Raw genomic sequence first — 17,670 nt, 5'->3', positions numbered from 1 at the left:
TGGGAATTTGAGCAAAGGAAAGCTGGGGCCTGATCCAACTCCACTGAAGGCAGTGGGAGAATTTCCAGTGGGTGCTGGCTCAAGCCCTTGGTGGACACCTCCAACCAAGAATGAAGATCCGGTAATGTCAGGAGGTCAACCTGAAAGGGACAGAAGCCAGGAAATTCAGAGCTCAAGCTGTTGTATATTCACTCACCTGGCCCAGTGGGTGTTGTTCAGAAGGGACTGTTGTAAAAACCTCCCTCTGGATGGCTCATAAAAGGAGATGGATTTCATGGTCTTATAGTGTTATCTGAGAGCCAACAATATGTACTGTGCTTTACAGGACATGGTCCTTGCCTCAATGTTTATACTGTAAATAGAAGGTAGAGGTGAAATTCTGATTCTTTTGACGTCAACAGGGGTTTTCCCTTTAGCATGGTTAGGACCAGGTTTCCCCTATGCATGCCTCACATAGGCAAGGGGTGGAAGAAGAAAGATTGTGTTTATGGGTTCTTTACTGTCTATGTCAGGGCACGCAGCTGATGTGAAGACATTCGGATTAGTCTCCTCTAGTCAAGGTTTTCTCCCTTTTCTTCTTCTAGAGGAAAAGGAGAGTCCAAAGCAAAGCTGAAGCGGTCACAGAGTTTTGGGGTTGCCAGTGCAAGCAGCATTAAGCAGATTCTACTGGATTGGTGTCGCTCCAAAACCATAGGATACAAGGTGAGAAGACGTCACTGCTTTCCATTTTAATTCTTTCCAGGAACTTCTTTGAGTATTTCTAGAGACACTGTACTCAAAAAGTGTGTTCCACAGCTAGTGAATCTAAAATACACTAGACCATGGGTTACATTTATCACTGGTCTCCAAAAACCCCAAGAAACGGTGTGTGTATTGCTTAGTTCATTAGAAGTGAATGAGAATACTCACATCATTGAAGTTAGTGCTTAAGGGCTAGATTGTTTAAAATATTTAGGCACTCAACTCACCATAGGAGTTAGATGCCTAAATTTCTTTAAAAATCTGGCCCTCGGTGCTTTGCTGGATTGAGGTCTGAATTGTTTGCGTTTACAGGATCCATCTTACGTTTGTGCACTCTCTGCTAATGGCAGTGTGTGCCTCCTTTATTCTATATAGTGAGATGTGGATAGGGCTGGAGATTACTCAGTAGTACTATTACCTGGAGACAAAGATAACTTAGTTATACAGTAGACCAGACTACTCTCCATTGGAATTAGAGATGTTTAATCATATTAAATGCTTGAGGTTAAATTCTCCCAGTTTCAGCATGTTCGTGTCTATGGGATCGCTCCAGTTTAACTGAAGAGAATCTGACCTGGGGGAGGTTCCAGTAATGTTACATAGCATTAAACTGCATTGCCTAATGAAATTGCGAGGGAAAGGGACAATTTCCTAGATTTATAAGAACAAAAGAATGCCCATGCTACAGTTCCATTCTGAGAAAACAAAATATTGTTGTTGTTGAACACTAAACTCAAGGGTGTGTTCCAACAGATAATGAAACCATCAGTCTGACTTTTGTAGGGTGGGGAAAAGTCTAGCATCATGAAGCAAAAGAGCCCAGTTCCATTTCGTTACATGGGTGCAAATCCACAGTGACTCTGGCTCTTTGCTGTAACGGCAAATGGGCCAGTTTCTGCACTGTCCTACACTGTGTGCAGTCCCTCTGGGGCAAAGTGTCCCCTCATTTACCTTCAGACAACTCCCTTAAAGTTAACAGGGCTAAGTCAGTACTAATTTGACCCTAAATGTGAAGCAAGCAAGTACAGGTTAGTCTTTATACGACACTAAGCACTGCACAGAAAAATACCATCCTCCGGTTAGTGACTACTCCATAGGTATAAGTAATACTCTCGAGTAAGAGTAGATAAAGACAGAGGCTGATCCAATGCCCACTGAAGTTAATGGCAGTGTTTCCATTGTCTTCACTGGGCTTTGGACCAGGCCCGTAGACTAAACATCTGCTTTGCACCTGTGCTAACTTTCGCAAAAGGGCTGAGGATGCCAATTCTCCTCTTAGCTGAAATAACGTAATGGGTGTACAAACAAGGGAAAAAAACATAAGGCATCTGCTAAGTACTCTGCATGTTCCCTTTGGTGAGTAAGAGAAGGGCAAGAATACAGCCGTGAGTGAAGACGGCTGCAGTTCCCAGCTCTGTACATGGCCCTAAAGCTCTGTTTGCATTCTGACAGCACCTTGATCTACAGAACTTCTCCTCGAGTTGGAATGACGGGATGGCATTCTGTGCCCTGGTGCATTCTTTCTTCCCCGAAGCCTTCGATTATAATGCGCTTGACCCAGCTAACCGCAAGCGGAACTTTGAGCTGGCTTTCACCATGGCTGAGTGAGTATCACTTTAGATCTCTGTGAAGTGCATCCAATTAAAGTCTCACAAGACTGTGCGGCAACAGAGTGTGATCATTTCTCTCTCATACCCTCCATCACAAGCTCACCCTTCTTATGCCAGAAAAGGGTAGTAAGACTTTACAAGACATCACATGAAGCAGGAGGCTCAGGAATCAAAAGAGGCATTTTTAGCAGATGACTGGTAATCAATAAGTTGTTGCAAAGAAACTCCAGGGCTCTGTGTCCCAGTCTGTCTTTGGATTCATGCACTCAGATTCTTGCCTGCCAACTCCAGTTCTCCCTATCAACCAGAGCTATTATATACACAAGGGATTTAGGAGCATCAGTACCATTTGAAAATCTCCCCCATAACGCTTAGCACTAGAGTATCTATAAAGCACTTATCACTGTAGCTTCTAATAGCTGGGTCCTGCTCCCACAGCAATCCATAGCAGTCTTGCTACCGACATCCGTGGGAGGCAGGACTGTGTCTTTAGAGTGTGGGTACGTGCACTAACATGAAGTTCTGATGCACTTGATTTAGGTCTGGAAATTCATGGTTTTCACTTTAACATTTTCAGAAGACTTAACTTGACCTTTCTATTGCACATCATAGAGCTTCCATTCAGGTTCCATTTAGTAGCTTAAATTAACCTGGGCTGTTGTCTAATTGGATGTTGTTTCCCTCTAGTCCTTTGAGGGAAATAAGTTAAAATAGCTTTTACAAATTCTGCTGACAGTTATTACTGCATGTTCCCGACAGGTGGCTTTTCTAAATCCATGTAAATATCCATCTGGAAAGCTCTTAAACCTTATAAATTTTATTAATTGAGATTTGGAAAAAACCAGAAATGGTCTTAAGATGGATTAGTAGTAACTATGACAAAGTAACCAGATCAGACCATATGACTCGTAACTGTTGACAGCCTATTGGATTTCAATGTAGCAGAGAACAGAATACATGCACTTTCCTTGAGACAGCTGGAGGGTGGGTTATACAGGGTGACTTACAAGCACTGGAAGATACAAACTGAATTTAAAAGAAGTTATTATTCCATTGTTAGAAAATTGGGTCACTTTAAAAATTACTCTCAGCCAGATCCTGTAAATTGGCGGATGCCATTGATTTGACTAAACTGGTCTAGCTCCATTGACTTTAACAGTGTTACACTGATTTACAGCAGCCTGGGATCTGCCCCTCCAACTTTAACTTACGAGGTCAAGGATTCTTTGCCTTTTGAGTTGAAAAGTTTAGGATTTGGAACCAGGAACCAAAACAACAGTCCCAAGAGTCATGATACCATGGTGCCTAATCAGTCAAACTCACATTTACAATACTCTAACTTGGCAGATAGGACAACTGCCTTTTGGCATCCCCTGAAAGGGAACAAGGGTGGCTATTGCAAGGACACTTGCAATGAGAGATTATCCCCCCCACCTCTCAACAAGCCTCTCATGGCAAAGTATGTGCAAGACATGGCCGTTGTCTTTATTCTTCTGTAGCTGTAAAATGATGTTGATCCGTGAAATAAACACAAAATTAAGTGGCGAAACAAATGTAAAACATGCATCGGTCAAGAGGCTGTATATGAGTGGTCTTTGAGCAGACACTAGTTGTGGTGTTAACATACGAAATAGCGAGGAAAGTGGAATGCAGTACCAAAGGCCTTTTACTGGTCCTGCTATGCGTGTTTACAGGATGTACAGAACTAGTATGCCGCTGGCATATATACACAGCAAGATTCTGTGTACTTGCATTTCTGCAATCGACACTTTCCTTAAACTGAATTTCTCCTGACTTTTGGATGACTAAGGAACATACGATCAGACTCTCACGTTTGGTTTTTTTGTTTTAGTGGAATACCATTGTTGTTTAGAACAACACTTATTTTGCTTTGTGAAATACTGTTAGGAGGGATGAAAGTTATGTCTGTACACTCTTATCATTGTCAATTAAAGCAATTAAAATGTCAGCCTAGGGCTCTGTTGTTAACACACGCATTTGTCTAAGGGCCCGTCTCTGCTGGGGAGTGATTTGTACGGGTGTAGTTAGACAGGCACAAATCCCAGTGTAGATGTGCTGCACCAGTGCAACTTAGTGTGGTTTGAAACTGGAGTAAGCTGCAGCAGGGCTTGTCTACACGATGCGTTAGTGCGCCTCAGTGGGGTTTGAATTGTAGTGTACACCACTAGTTGTACGCTAACTGGCCCACGTGCACCCTGCTAACCTTCACTAAAAGTTCCTTAGTGGGTGTTGAGTCCTGTTTCAAACAGTACTATGTTAACATGCACTAGGGAACTTTTAGTGCACGCCAGGGGCTCCACACAGGCCAGTTAATGTGCAACACTCTAGATGCAGACTAACACACTGTGTAAACAAGCCACCAGTATTTCATCAGTGCAGTACATTTACACTAGTCGTTGGCACTGGTGTAGCTACACTGGCACAAATACCCTTAAGGTCTGTCTATATTGGGGTACATCTACACAGGGGTAAAAAAATCTACGGCTGGCCCGGGCCAGCTGCCTTGAGCTCACGGGGCTCGGGCTCCGTAAAACCGCTGTGCAGACGTTCAGGCTTGGGCTGGAGCTCAAGCTGCGGGATCCTGCAAAGATGGAAGGTCCCTAAGGTCTACGCAGCAATTTGTAGCCCCGGAGCCTGAGCCCAAGTCAGCTGACCCCAGGCCAACTGCAGCCATGCCGTGGGTCTTTTATCTCTATGTAGACATACTCTAAGTCTCTTAACTAGGACTTGAAAAATATTCAGTACTATTTTGTTCCATAGACGGTAGCAAGAAAAGCAAAACTACCAAGGGATGCCAGCTGGTGGACTATTGATTATAGATCACAGAACTCTCCCAGTGTCACATGGAGTACAGGTTCACTTGCTATTAAAGGCAGAGCCGATTTAATTGTGTTTCCCAGCTGCAAAGGTCTGCAGATATATCCCTCCAGACTCCTGCAGCTGTGTCTTCTATTGCAGGCCAGTGGGAACTTCAGACGATGTTTCCTCTCTTTCTTCCCAAGAGTAAGCATCAGGAACAAAGCTTTGGCCTAGTCAGCACTGTCAAGACCAAATCCAAGCTAATGAAGGAGCAGATGGCCTAATGGAGAATGTAGTATTAGCACTCTTCTTGTTAAAACCCTAGTATGCTCTAGCTCATTGTAGCTTCATAAAGGACCTGATGTCTGAAACTCTGGGTCGTGCTATAAAAGCTAATCTTTCCATTAGGCCAGTCGTCAACATGTATTGGGAGCATTCAAAGTTAAAATCAAGAATCAGACAGCAGTCAAAGCAAATCACAAGGAAAGCTCTGAAGTGCCACAGTTTATGGAAAGTGGCTCATTTTAACAGTTTAAAGCATTCCACTAAATTCCGTTCTGCCATTTTCTACATAAAAAAAACATTTACTGGTCTTAAGGGGTTTGACATTATACTGAAGCTTTATTAGGTAATGGCTGCAATGTAAGTGTGCCATCTCAGTGGGATGATTTTATAACCAGCGTTACAGTGTTATTTCACTACTCTTTGGGAAAATGGGCTCTATATCCTCTATTTGGACAGAGAAGAAGAACCTACATCCTTTCTAGCTTTTTATGATACAAGTCAGAGGTGACTCTTACTGAACTTTTCAAGTAACCATCATAACAAAGAAACCGAGGTTTACAGACGCCTCAGGGAGTTAGTTATCCAACTCTCATTGACATTCAGCGGGAATTGGGCAAGGAACTCTGAAACCCCTTTGAAAATCCCACCCTAATACCCGATTTAGATGAGGTCTGCATGTGAATCTCGCCCCGCTGGAAAGATCAAAAGTATGCAGCAAGTGGTTTAGTTTTCTGGAGTGAGATTTGCAAGTCTCCTCCTAGTTATGTCCATGAGAGTTGACTTCAGTGGTAGCAGAGAGGGGCTAGTGCTGTGCATTTCTGAAAAATCTCAGCCCTGCTTGTTAGGTGAAGCTCTGTAAAACAGATTGAGGGATCACACCACGCAGTTGCGTCATCCTGCGTGTTTTGGCACACCGGATCAGTGAGTGAGACCAGCCAGGGTTTGCTAAATTCATAACAAAGGGGCATTTTTCAGCTATTTGATAATTTTGTTCAATTACAGAAGGAAGGAAATTTTAAGCTGCTTGACCCAATGTAAACATGACTCATACTCAGCTGCTGTGCAGTTTAACTCGGGTAACAATAAGAGCGCTCCATGGGATACACAGTCAGGTTCAGCATGCTCTTTCCAAATAATCACAGGATGCAGCAATGCACGGCTACAGGCACCTACAGCTTTTGATGTAGCTTCAAACACTGTAACACTGATGTACAGTAGGCCCCACTCGGAGTGAAGTTTTTCAAATCAAAACTTCATTAGAACTGGAATCACCGTTTGCCATGAAGCAAAACTTGCACTATAAAGGCCATGCACCGTATTTGAGCTCGCTGCAAGCGAGGTCAGTCATAGATAAATAAAATGATAGGGGAAGAATCTTTCTTACTCCTGCTGCTCATTAACAATCCCGTGAGTAAGCCTCAAGATTTTTTAGCTGGTTGATTTCTGACATGAACTATAATAGAATGCATTACCTCCCACACGCCTCTCTCATGTCACAGGGTGGCTCTGTACAGCCCTGGTTTGGACTTCCCCTTTTCTCAGGACTCTCTTAGGTTTCCTTATGGTTAACACCACCCCAGCCTAGGGCTGGTTCAATAATATTTACAGTTCCAAAACAAAAAAAATCCTCAGATAAAGTCCATCACCACCACACACACATTCATACTCAGCTTTAGCATGTACAGCCAGTCCTGGAGCTCTTCTTCTGTCCCTGTTGGCTGTTCACTGAGCAGCCACACTCAGTCCTTCCTAGCTGGAATTCAGCCTTCTCACACACTAGCCCTCCCCTTATTCCTTAGGGGCTCCTGGGCTCTGTACCCTCTATCACAGCCGTCTCCCCAGCCAGAGCTGAGAGAGATCCGTGGGTAGTCAACCTTCCCCTACTGGTGCCTGCCCCTTTATAAGGCCCAAGTGCTTTCCCTTAAGCCCAGCTGGGCAGCAGGTAATCAGTCCCAGGTGCACTAGACCGCTCCCTCCCTCTCCAAGGGACCAGTCATCCTGTGGCCCAAACCCAGCTTTTTTCATAGCCAAGATGGTGTGCCGAGATAAATGTGGGCTAGACCACAAGAGACTCTGAAAATTCAGTAGTAACCTATTAGATAAGAGCTGCCTGTGGAAATATAGGCTTCCCCCTGGCTGTTGTTGACTGCGACCTTGGTGTTTTCTTTTAGACCAGAGAAAGACTGGTCTCTCTCATTTCCTTCCACATGACTTGGGTTCTACTGGACAAACCTCTGTCTGCCCAGTGTGCATCATTCCACAGCCCTTCTGTCACCCCAGGCCTCAACAGACATCTGCTCTTCTGCCTCATCCTGGATCCTAGCCTGTCAGCCCTGATCCTGATGACTATCCAGGACTACTGCCTGGGTCACTCCCACCTAAAACAAACATCCAGGCCTTCCTCATGAATTCCCTGGCCATTTCACTTACTCCTGTTGTCCCCTGCAAGCATCCCTACTGGCTGACAGAACAGCCCTGGGTTCTCCTCTGAACAACTGGAGTGACCTGGGCTTCCTTTCTCCTGCAAGTGGGAGAAGAGGATTTGCAAACCCGAGGGACCCTGCTTGCTGAGGCCCAGGGCAAGGCAGGGGAACTGTGGCATGATGAGAGATAGGGATGCATCCAGCAAAGCATTAAGGGCTTGATCTAAAGTCTATTGAAACCAACAGAAAAATATCCCACTGAGCTTTGAATCAGACCATGAGAAGAAAGGAGAGACGTGGAACAGGAATGTTCCCTGCTTACAGAAAATGGCAGCCTTCAAGCAATACATGAGCTTGACTGTTTCAGTGTTAACTACAGTGTTATAGAGATTTCTTTGATAGAAAATTCCACTGTTTGATACAAGCCCAAGTGATTCCGATATCGGGGTAGTAAATGGATACTGGAAATTGTTGGCAATAACCCTGTTTGATGGATCTGTTTTGGTGTTACTGCAGGAAACTGGCTCACTGCGACCGCCTGATAGAAGTGGATGACATGATGGTGATGGGACGCAAGCCAGATCCCATGTGTGTTTTCACCTATGTGCAGTCACTGTATAATCACCTGCGTCGCTTTGAATAAACCCACCAGGGAAGCTTGAATACAACCCCATACTGAGATGACTCCAGTGTTTTCTCAACAAAAGGAGAGCAGTGTTTTGAGAATAGAACGTGGCCACTATTGTTCACGCAGAAGCTTGTTATCATCCCTGTGCTTGCATTCAGCCTCGTCCCTGCTTACACTGTTGCCAAGCAGGGCCCCAAATAGTGTTGATCACAGCAACGGGCCAGTAAAATATAGGGAAAGGCAGAAATCATCATTCTGGTGCTAGTGATAAGTTGTTTTAAATACAGTTGTGTTAAAAGATTGAAGAAAGCTAAATTATAAGTCTCCTTCTGGTCAGCTTGGGACACATGGCTCTGTATGGTAAGAGCACCTCTGCTTCAAAGTCACTCTCTCCTACCACAGTTTAAGCCACACAGGAGAATGTAGATGATGTTTTCTACTCCTCTACCCAGTGTAACATACAAGAAACAGAAGGCAGCTTACACCAAGACTTTACAAAGGAAGGCAGCCTCTGCTCTAGTGAATACAAGTTATTTGACTTCCACCATTGCAATATCACCGTGCTCGGGTGTGCTTATTATGTTATGTGCGTGCGCGCAACGTGACAGCCGCTGGTGGGGGTTTTTAAAAATCAGTGGCCCATATGGGGATTGAAACCACAGCCCAGGGCCTTTGCCACTTAAGCTAAAGGAGTTACACACTTCACTTGCAGAAGTAGTAAGCTATTATCTTTTATCTGAATCAGCTGCTAGGGGCAAGGGACACAACCCACCAAGTGTCTGAGCTCAAATCCCCATATGGGCTATTACTGTGTAACAGACTCCACCAGCGTGTGCTAGTGGGGGGGGGGGGGGGGGCAAACCTGAAAATCTTTTGCTCCAGTGGTTGGTTGAGGCCTGTGCAGGTCCTGGCTTAAGTCCTTGCTAAGGAGGCATGGGGGGAGCAGGGCTGTTATTTGTACGCATTTATGTACGTGTTCATAAATTTAGTGCTTACAAACCAGCGAGTCCTCAGGAGTCCTATTTAACAGGTGCAGCACAGGCAGCAGCGACGTACCTCCACCCCAGCCCTAGGAGAGATCTCCATGATCCATTCCCTCCTCGGCCTCCCTGCTGAGGGGGCCTGCTAAGGTGCCACTGAGTATAAATGATTTGGGAGTTTTGGAACACCTTGGGCTATTTCTGATCTCAGTTAACCCACAGTAACGTCAGTGGTGTTATTCCAAATTTACACTTGTGGGGGAAAAAAAAAAGATCAGATTCCACCCTCTGGCTTCTGTTCACTAGATCAGCAGCTTTGTTTTTGCAATGAATGTAAAAAAACTGAAGTCCCATCCCCCCCCGAATAAACTAATAGAACGTAACAACTGCCAGGCAAGCAGATTGCTCTTGCTAAAGAATGGTTTTTTTACCTGCATCTGTTTCTGTTCCTCACAGATATTTATAAAAATGACTTTGGTTCTGTATTGATGACCATTTATAATAAAATATATGTCAAACTCCTTTTGGTTCAGTGCTTCTGGCTGAGTGGAGGATAGAGCAGGAAAGAGATTCCCAGAAAAGTTTTTTCAAAACTGAAATATATTTAGAATTTAAAGGAAAAAAAAACAACACACTGGGTCCCATTGTGATCTCAGTCACAGGGCTGTAAATCCAGAGCAACGTCATTGGCTTCAGGATGTGACTGAAGCCGCTGGGTCCTTCTGCAGTACAAAGGATAGTAATAATATTTACTATCCATACAACTATTTGCATGGTAGGGACTATCACACCTGCTCTCTGTATGAGTGTCGTGCTCCCTACCAAGGCTCCTCCTTCATCTACACGGAGATGACCCACTACTAAGGATAGTAGCCTAGGACTCAGACTGAATTCAATTCCCTGCTCTGCCACTGATATCCTGTGTGACCTGGGCCAAGTCACTTAATCTCTCTGTAGAGATGAGAAACTGAGGCTCAACGGGGAAAACAGCACTGTCCTACTGCCCAGGGGTGTTGTGAGGATAAATATGGTAAGATGTGTCGATACTATGATGATGGGAGCCATATGGCTACCTAAGATAGATATAGCTCAGACTGTCCCACAGATCATCCTGCTTCTCCTCAGTTGGCTTCTAGAGCCAGCAACTGCTGCCTGCTTCCCCCCACTCCTCCCCACCCCACTTTACAGAAAACTGGCAACAAGAGTTTTTTAAAATGTAAATAGTAGTTGAAACTACAGTTTTTAAGCATGTGCAGCTCAAACGCTGGACTTGCTAAATATACCAGGCCAGATCCTCGGCTGGGGTCAATCACCATGGCACCCTTGAAGTCAATGGAGCTACAGTAATCTGGCCCAACTACGTCACTGCAGTCCCCTTCTGTACAATGCACAAGCTTGCTCAACTGAGTCAACACAGAGGGACAGGAGGCTGGCCTCTCACTGCAGAGTTAGGAGCCAGCCCAGAAAGGACAATGATGCTAACATGGATTGCTAAATGCACCATCCCTGCAGGATTTTCACTCCTTTGGCCACACTCTTATTCCTGTTGAAGTCAATGACAAAACTTCTGTTGGTTTCAATGGGAGCAGGATTACTCTCTTCCTTATAACAATTACACTGTCTGAGCAATCACTAGAGAACCAGCACGCGTAAACGTGCGTGCAACTGTCGAAAAAGTTACCAGGCTGAGGTGGTTCAGGCAGTTCCAGATCTGTTCGTCCGATGGACTGAACTCAGCAAATGAATTTTACATGGTCCAGGTCATAGTTTGTTGAGTTACAGATCTTCTCCCCCTCACTGCCACGTTCTCATCTTATTCAGCCTATTTTGTTCCAACATCTGAAGCAGGACTTCCAGATACCTTGCAGAGATAATTACATCACAAGTCTAGGGCTGAGCCCCTCCTTTGCCAACTGCATAGCAAAGACCAGGCAATAACTAAGTATTCTCTCACTACAACAACTTTCTAAAGTTTGGTTGTTCTGAACAGTGGGCCAGTTGATAAGCTGGTGTAAACACATGCAACTCCATTAAATTTCCGAGGAGCTTCTCTCAGTTGCATCAGCCTAAGTTTGGCCTGAAACTGAACAAACCAACACATGGGGGTTGGGGGAAAGACAACAAACAGAAGAGCTATTGACTGTAGTTACCCCCACCACTTCCCTCACAGTTTTCAAAGGGAATCCCTCAAACAGGAAACACACACTGAGATTTCCTAGTTGCACTTCAATTGTGAAATAGTTTGCTACCCCCTTCATGCTGAAAAGTGTTGGATCAATTCAATCAGAGAGATGAGCCCAAGCTACACCATTCCAATCTGGGTCTGAACTTTCCCAAAGTTCAGAAGGATTTGGATGGAGAGAGTTTTCTTCCAATCCAAATAGTTTGGTCAGAGTTTTGGATCAGGTACCAAACAGCCCAAAGTTCAATGGCATTTGGAGTGGGAGTTTGGCTCAGGCCCCATCTCTTGTAGAATACATTATTGCCCAATATAAACAAGGCTAGGGCTCTTGCTTTTCTAGCAAACTGGAAAAGAATAAGGAAAAGCCATTAACTGAATACGTAAACTGACAGTTCAAGCTGGGGGGCATCCTGCTGTTTATAATGCAGATATCCTGTTGCTAGTGTCACAGTGGAAACAATTTGAAAGCCTTTATGCACATCTGAAAAATATAAGGTGCCACATCCCAGTTACTGCTAACCTTCTAGCTGTTACGGAAGTGGATGGAGGTTTGGCACGCTTTTGCCAACTTGTCAGATAACGCTTTGGTGTTCTGAGTTTTAACATTGTCCTGAATGACCAAAATCATGATGGAGAGTAAAGATGTATACACAACTATTGCTCAGCAAACTGTGTTCTGAGTTGGAAAGCTCTAGATTGCTATTTCACAGTAATAGTCAAAGTCTTTATCCTGTTGAAATGCTCTGAAAGGAAACCTGTCTTTAGAGCCAGAACATACAGACCCTTTCTCACAGCACAGCATCACTATTTTCTCCATTAACATGGTCAGTAGGGGCATTACAGTATGATTCTTACTAGCCATATACCTTGCATCACCCCAGATTCATTCACATAGGCCCCCACTCAAAGGGCTCGCGCTCCATTGATTTCAATAGGACACAAGCATGAACTTAGGTGCTTTGCCAAATCAAAGCCAAATGCAAATCTACTGAGGCACGGAAAGCTGAAATGACTTGCCCAAGGTCCTCCAGCAAACCTGGGTTCTATTCCTGGCTCTGCTACTTGTATGGTGGGGGTATGCTGCTTGTACGCCCCAGGTTCCCCATCTGTAAAAATGGGGATAATAATAGTGACCTGGTTTGTACAGAGCTCTGCAAGATACACTGATTAATAGCATTATAGAGAAGATATATTCATGAAGCAGTCACAGGCCAAATATTGTGCAGCACCAGACTTCCTCTCCTTCACTGTTTCAGACGTGGCCACTGACTTTGTCTTTTGCATTTAGCTAGTGGCAAGTAACTATTATTTTACAATTATGATATATTCTTGGACATCTGTTTTAAAAAAGCAGAAATATGAGAGCTCATTATAAAAAATGAACTCACTTTCAGCTAAATTTAGCCTTGTCGGAAGTTTTTTTTTTTTTTTTTTTAAAATCAACATTGCAAATTTTGAAAATTTTCAAACCAGCTCTACACCACACACATGTATGTATATTGCACTGGCAACTTTTACTCCTTCTTCATCTTGTCGGCTTTCTCAATTTGTTAATAGTATGTGATCTAATTTATAATGAAATATAAAATTAGTTGTGCATGAGCTTGCACTGAAACTGAAGCCTTTAAGGGACACCTCTGCTTGATTTCTTTATATTATTTTTCCGGCTCCACAAATACCTATTCTTCAAAAGGGAGAACAGGAGACCAGCATTTAATAGAGATTAATAAAAGTGGTATATATCAGATTCAACGGCAAATGGCAGTTTTGAAATAGATGGCTCACTGGTTTTCTAATGTCCTTCTAAAACAACTTCAGAGCCAGTCCTCAATGCATACAAAAGAGCAATCATATTGTTCAGTGGCACTTCAAGCCTCCTTATAAGACCAGATTATTTTGCATTCAATTTCTGCAACACGAAACATGTTAATTTTTCCTTTTCAGGGATTTCCTGGATTTCAGTGTAACTGATTAGGGGGCCCAAGCCTGCAAATCCTCACTTTTGGGAGCAGGTTTGCAGACTTAGGCCTTCAGTAAATATAGTTATCAAATTGTAGGCTCCTTAGGATAGAGACATGCCATGTTTTATTTGGTTGTAAAGTGTGTCAGACACACCTCTCTAAACATTGGTAGCAAGCAGCTGATCTAGTATTAACAGCAACTGAACATTTCTCTGCTGTACTTCTAAGCATTTGCAGTAGAACACTGACCTCTAATGGCTAGAAATCAGTTCAAGATCACTCTGTGTAGTGCTAATTCAACTACGCAAATTCATTTGAACACATTCCCAAACGCATATCTCATATAAATAAATAAAATGCATTGAATTATCTGATTACTTTCAAAGCCAGACTAAAAGCAGTGTCTGAAAATTAAGAGACATCACTGTGCATGTACAGTTTAGAACAGGGGTCAGCAAAATTTTTGTCCTAAAGGCTACATCAGGGTATGGAAATTGTATGGCTGGCGATGAATGCTCAGGAAACTGGGGGTAAGGGAGTGGGTGCAGGCTCTGGGGTGGGGCCAGAAATTAGCAGTTCAAAGTGCAGGAGGGGCTCCGGGTTGGGGTGCGGGCTTTGGAGTGCTCTGGGTTGGGACCAATGAGTGCAGAGGGCAGGCGGCTCCCAGAAGCATGTCCCCCCTCCAGCTCCAAGGCTCAGCCAGGCGGCTCTGCGCGCTGCCCCGTCCACAGGCGCCCCCCCGCTGGCAGCTCCCATTGGCTAGGAACTGCAGCCGATGGGAGCTGCAAGGACGGCGCCTGTGGACGAAGCCCCACCGCGCAGAGCCGTCTGGCCACACCTCCGCATACTACGCAGGAACCGGAGCGGGGGATTGCTGGCTGCTTCCTGGGAGCCGCACGGAGTGGGGCAAACCCCCGACCCTGCTCCCCTGCAGGAGCTGAGGGCCAGATTAAATGGTCTAAGGGGCCGGATGTGGCCCGCGGGCCATATAGTTCGCCCACTCCTGGTTAAGAGCATTGTTTGAAATATCCATAATGACGTTTTAAAACATGATCAATAGTAACTTTAATTATTACATCAGAGACAAAGTAAGATACATGTGTAGCACCAGGGGGGTCTGAATGAACAAAGGAGAGAAGCTACATTGCCAGGAACTCCAACAAACTTCAGTGCAGCCAGACTCTCACTATCATACCTGCCTCCCCTAGAGAGGGCCACAGGCAACTCTCAGAAGAACATGGTTTCACTTTCCATTCCCCCAGCCTCTCTCAAACCATACTCCTCTGCGACCCTGCTAGTGAGAGATGAGAAACCCTTACAAGACTTTACGAATGCATTCATAACAGTTGTATGTAACACACTTCCCTTTGGCGTGCTTGAACATTGTAATCTGATCAGTATAGATTGTGAATATGCATTTTCATATGATGAATTTCTATATTTCAATCACTGTGCAGCCTACAAGGAAACCCATATTTAGATTTCAAGAACCAATTACCATTGTATCTATTTAAGGGCCCCAAGTGTGTCTCCACAGTAAAAATGCAGAGATAGAACAAGTTAACAAATTAAACAAATAATCACCTTCAGTAGCTGGATAGGTGCTTCCTACCTCTGTTCCATCCAGAAGTTATGTGGAGTTTCTAAGGAGAACACTGGCAGTGATGCTGACTGAGAAGAGGATGTCCCAGCATAATTACCTTCCCATCCATATAATTCTACTGAATTTGAGATTGTTTCCTTCTGCACCATCCAGCTGTGGAGAATACAGAGGTATATAGAACAAATATCTTTTGCAGCAGGGATTCCACTTTAGTTGGATATATTTACCCAAATAATATGAACTACATCACTAATCAGATTACAGTGGGCAAGTTATGCTCTCATCTATTTGTGAAAGCATCAAGATTGCATTGGTATAAAGAAAAACAAAATTTGGTCCATTATCTTCTCACCCAGTGATTAAACACTTTTGAAATGTATCAAATTCTCATTTGTTTTCTCTGATGAAATCCACAAACAAAAATTTAAGAAGCTCCATATTTAGATTTAATTTTTTTTGAAAGAGACAAAAGATTGAACTTGTAAACAATTATTTAACATTAAAAATAAATGGAGCAAACAAGTTAGAAATGTTAAAGAAACACCGAAAAAGGCACAAACATTAGAAAGTGGCTTCCTTGAAGCATTGATCAACATAGCATTTCCTGGTTATGGTGCCCAGTAATGGATAAAATTAGAGACCTTCTAGTAATTCCATGTACTACAGACCAGAACAACTGGCAAGTCCATGTACTACTGACTGGACCAATATTAGGTACAAATAAGCATAACTCTGTACAGTATTTTTACTTGCCAGTGTGGTAGCTTTGTAAAGATGCTGTCTGTAGGTGAACACAATCATTCTGATTTTGCTACAGCTGAAGATAACGTGTTCCTATTTCTGGTCCAGCCAATTCGGGATTACAAAATAGGCGGCTAATGAGCCAGTATGGCTAAATGAACAAAGCTAAAAACACTAGTCCCCAAACCCACATACAACTTAACACAGCTGTCAGTATTTATAAAAGTCAGCCCCCTCAACAACATTTAAACTTCATGATCAGGCTTGATGCTTTCCTGTCACTTCCTCAGCTCTCCTCTCCTGTTTAAGCTTAATGTCCTAGTATTTAGTCTTATTGCTATTTCTATTGGATAGGCCAGAGCCAACTCCTTTCATATAGGCACTGTTATAACTATTTAAGTCACTGTAGTTTGTCACCTTAGGTGTTGCTTCCTCCTCAGCTGAGCTCCGAAACTAAGTGGCCACTAAAGCCATTTTTAGCAATGAATCATACTTAGGCTCTGTGGCAATGAGGAATCTGGACATTTACAAAGCTTTGAACTGGTTATCTATATCAGAGTTGAAGTGGCTGATACAGCTATAAATGGCAGATCATCTAAGGTTGAAAGTAGAGCTGTAGAAACAGAAAACAGTTTGCCAAGAGAACTCACCTGACTTTCCTTTGATGGCGCAGTTAAGACAGATGGGTCACTGGGGATCAAGAAGTTTTGGCAACTACAGAGTGATTTTAGTGGACACAATTTTGGTCAATGTGGAAACTCCAGTCAATAGTGCATGGGGACAACTTTGTTGTTTATTGAGACAGTACGAGGGTTGTAATGACTTTGGCAATAAACTATTCTTTAAGTTATGAAGGTGGAAGCCCTGCCTATTCTGGAGGTAACAGTGACTATGTAAAGGAGCCATGTTATGGCAGTTATGAAGTAATGCATATGGCTTTAGAGTGGAGTGCTTAAAATTCCAATAATTCAGCAGACATGTTAAATACAGTATTCCTTGATGACCAGTTAAAAGCAACACCTGTTATAGGTAGTAACATGGGGTCCCAATTCTTGAGGGGTTCCTAATATGCTCCGTATGTGCTTTGTATTCACCAAAACCCAGCAGCAAATTATCTGTAAATCGCAGATTACAGAAATACTTTAATACAGAATGTAAATGGCCAGTTCATAGAGAAACATGCACCACTCTGTTGGCCAGTGCTTGCTGAGGGCAAGTGAGTGGACTGGCACAAGTTTCCTATAGAGTAAGGAAGCTTCTACAACTAAGTTTCCAATCTCTTGTACTTGGTGACAAATCCAACAACGTGCTAATGGTGAGAACCACAAGAGGAAGGGATGGTTCATATACTACAGGGATAATAGGAGACAGGGCAGTACCTTTGCTTTGACATGATCCTTTGCCTAAACTGCCGTGAGCTTAGCTCTAGTTTGACGTTTTCCGACTTGCCCAAGTCTAAATGCCATAGCAAGTCTATGCTGTAGGATAGAGTACGCTAGATGACATTTTATCTACATTGATTTGGACCTTTCAACAACTTTTTTTAATGCTTGTCTTTTTAAAACTATATGCACCTCGGGCCCAAATTATCTTCAGATTCACTGGTGTAACCCTTGAAGTAACTCTGAATTTACACTAGCGTAACAGAGAAGTATTTTCCCTGCCCCCATTTCCCGGAGGATCCATGCACACAGGT

At 43.5% G+C, this 17,670-nt stretch overlaps 1 protein-coding gene across 1 annotated transcript in view; it reads left to right on the top strand.

Moving 5' to 3' along the window:
• SMTNL2 (smoothelin like 2) overlaps positions 1-10,009 on the top strand; it is a 44,920-nt gene extending 34,911 nt beyond the window's left edge. Inside the window, exons 7-9 of the mRNA XM_077836636.1 lie at positions 585-702; positions 2,194-2,345; positions 8,396-10,009. Of these exons, the coding sequence (XP_077692762.1) occupies positions 585-702; positions 2,194-2,345; positions 8,396-8,522 (397 nt within the window). The 3' untranslated portion in view covers positions 8,523-10,009. The remainder of the gene's footprint in view (positions 1-584; positions 703-2,193; positions 2,346-8,395) is intronic.
• Positions 10,010-17,670: the final 7,661 nt, after the last annotated feature.

Source organism: Eretmochelys imbricata, chromosome 17 (genome assembly GCF_965152235.1).
Source record: "Eretmochelys imbricata isolate rEreImb1 chromosome 17, rEreImb1.hap1, whole genome shotgun sequence".
In the NCBI taxonomy this organism is placed as follows: Eukaryota; Metazoa; Chordata; order Testudines; family Cheloniidae; genus Eretmochelys; species Eretmochelys imbricata.
This window is presented reverse-complemented; position numbering and strand designations above follow the sequence as displayed.